At 40.8% G+C, this 1502-nt stretch overlaps 1 protein-coding gene across 1 annotated transcript; it reads right to left on the bottom strand.

Annotated features, from left to right (window-relative positions):
• Nucleotides 1-206: 206 nt before the first annotated feature.
• Nucleotides 207-1139, bottom strand: LOC311579377 (olfactory receptor 1468-like; the record flags this gene model as incomplete). The annotated part of the gene is made up of 1 exon (XM_084749874.1): nt 207-1139. The coding sequence occupies one exon, from the start codon at nt 1137-1139 to the stop codon at nt 207-209; it is 933 nt and encodes a 310-aa protein (XP_084606000.1).
• Between the last annotated feature and the right edge of the window lie 363 nt (nt 1140-1502).

The raw sequence follows: 1502 nt of genomic DNA on the forward strand, positions 1-1502 counted from the left end.
ACAGTGGTTCTGGCCTAATGATTTTCTAGCATCCCACATGCAAGGCAGAGGATGGCATCACTGAGTCACTAAGGTTCCCTTCCCTAACTGAACTCCCTTTTGCAAATGGGAATATTATGTAGTATGTTCTTGTATGTGGCACTCTTTGTAATATTAGTATCAATATATTTACTAGGAAAATTTAAGTAAAATCCCCAGTGTTGTCATTATAAAGAGATTTTCTTATTGCAAAGGACTCTTATCAGGGCCTCTTTCATATCTCTGTTCCTCAGGCTGTAGATGAAGGGGTTTAGCATGGGAGTCACCACTGTGTACATCATGGCCATGATGGTCTCCTTCACAGTAGAGTTATTAGCTGAGGGACATAAGTACAGACCAATAACTGTCCCATAGAACAGGGACACCACAGACAGGTGGGAGCCACAGGTAGAGAAGACCTTGTAAATGCCCTGGATAGATGCAACTCTTAGGAAAGAAGATACAATATGTACATAGGACACAACAATGAGCAAGAATGGAATGACAGTAACAAGCCTTCCCATGATTAACATCATAAGTTCATTAATATAGATATCAGAGCAGGCCAACTTGATCAGGGCAGATATGTCACAGAAAAAGTGGGGGATCACATTGTTCTCACAGAATGACAACCTTGCCAGGAGTAGAGTGTGCAGCAGGGAATGCAGCAGGGTAAGTGTCCAGGACAGCAACACCAGACTCACACAGAGCCTGGGGCTCATGATGCTGGTGTAATGAAGGGGGAAGCAGATGGCCACATAGCGGTCATAGGCCATGACCACAAGGAGGAAGTTCTCCATTTCTCCAAAAACCATTAAAAAGTACATTTGTGTCAGACAACCCACATAGGAAATGGTTGGGTTCTGGCTCTGCATATTCTGCAGCAACTTGGGCATTGTGACAGAGGAAAAACAGAGGTCAGAGAAGGACAAGTTGCTGAGAAAGAAGTACATGGGTGTGTGGAGATGGGAGTCCAGGTGAATGAGGATGATGATGATGAGATTCCCCAGGACAGTGGTGATGTACATGGCCAGGAACAGGGCATAGAACAGGAGCTGGTGTTCTGGGGGAATGGGCAGACCCAGGAGAAGGAACTGGGTGATCACAGTTCTGTTGTTCATTGTCAATCTTCCTAAAGACAAAAAATCAGATTCTCTTTAAATTTAAAATGAAATTACCATATCTAGGATATATAGTCTACTACAATGGATCTGGTAGTCATCTTAGTAATTATAATACCAAACTCCAAATATATAATATGATTACAATAATTAGTGACTTTTCTGAATTTCTCTTTAATAGGTTTCTATCTCCTATCCTTTTGTGGACAGTTTTGTCTATGCTATTTCTATTGAGATACAAAATTGACTAATTTTTTCTGTCTCTGCTACATGATCATCCAGTGCAACTGTTTATTCACTTGTGATTTGCTCTGTGTTATTTTGTATATTGATATTCTTGAAGACTTTGCTTAAACTTTATAA

The sequence above is a fragment of the Acomys minous genome (genome assembly GCF_964271855.1).
Source record: "Acomys minous genome assembly, chromosome: 12".
In the NCBI taxonomy this organism is placed as follows: Eukaryota; Metazoa; Chordata; class Mammalia; order Rodentia; family Muridae; genus Acomys; species Acomys minous.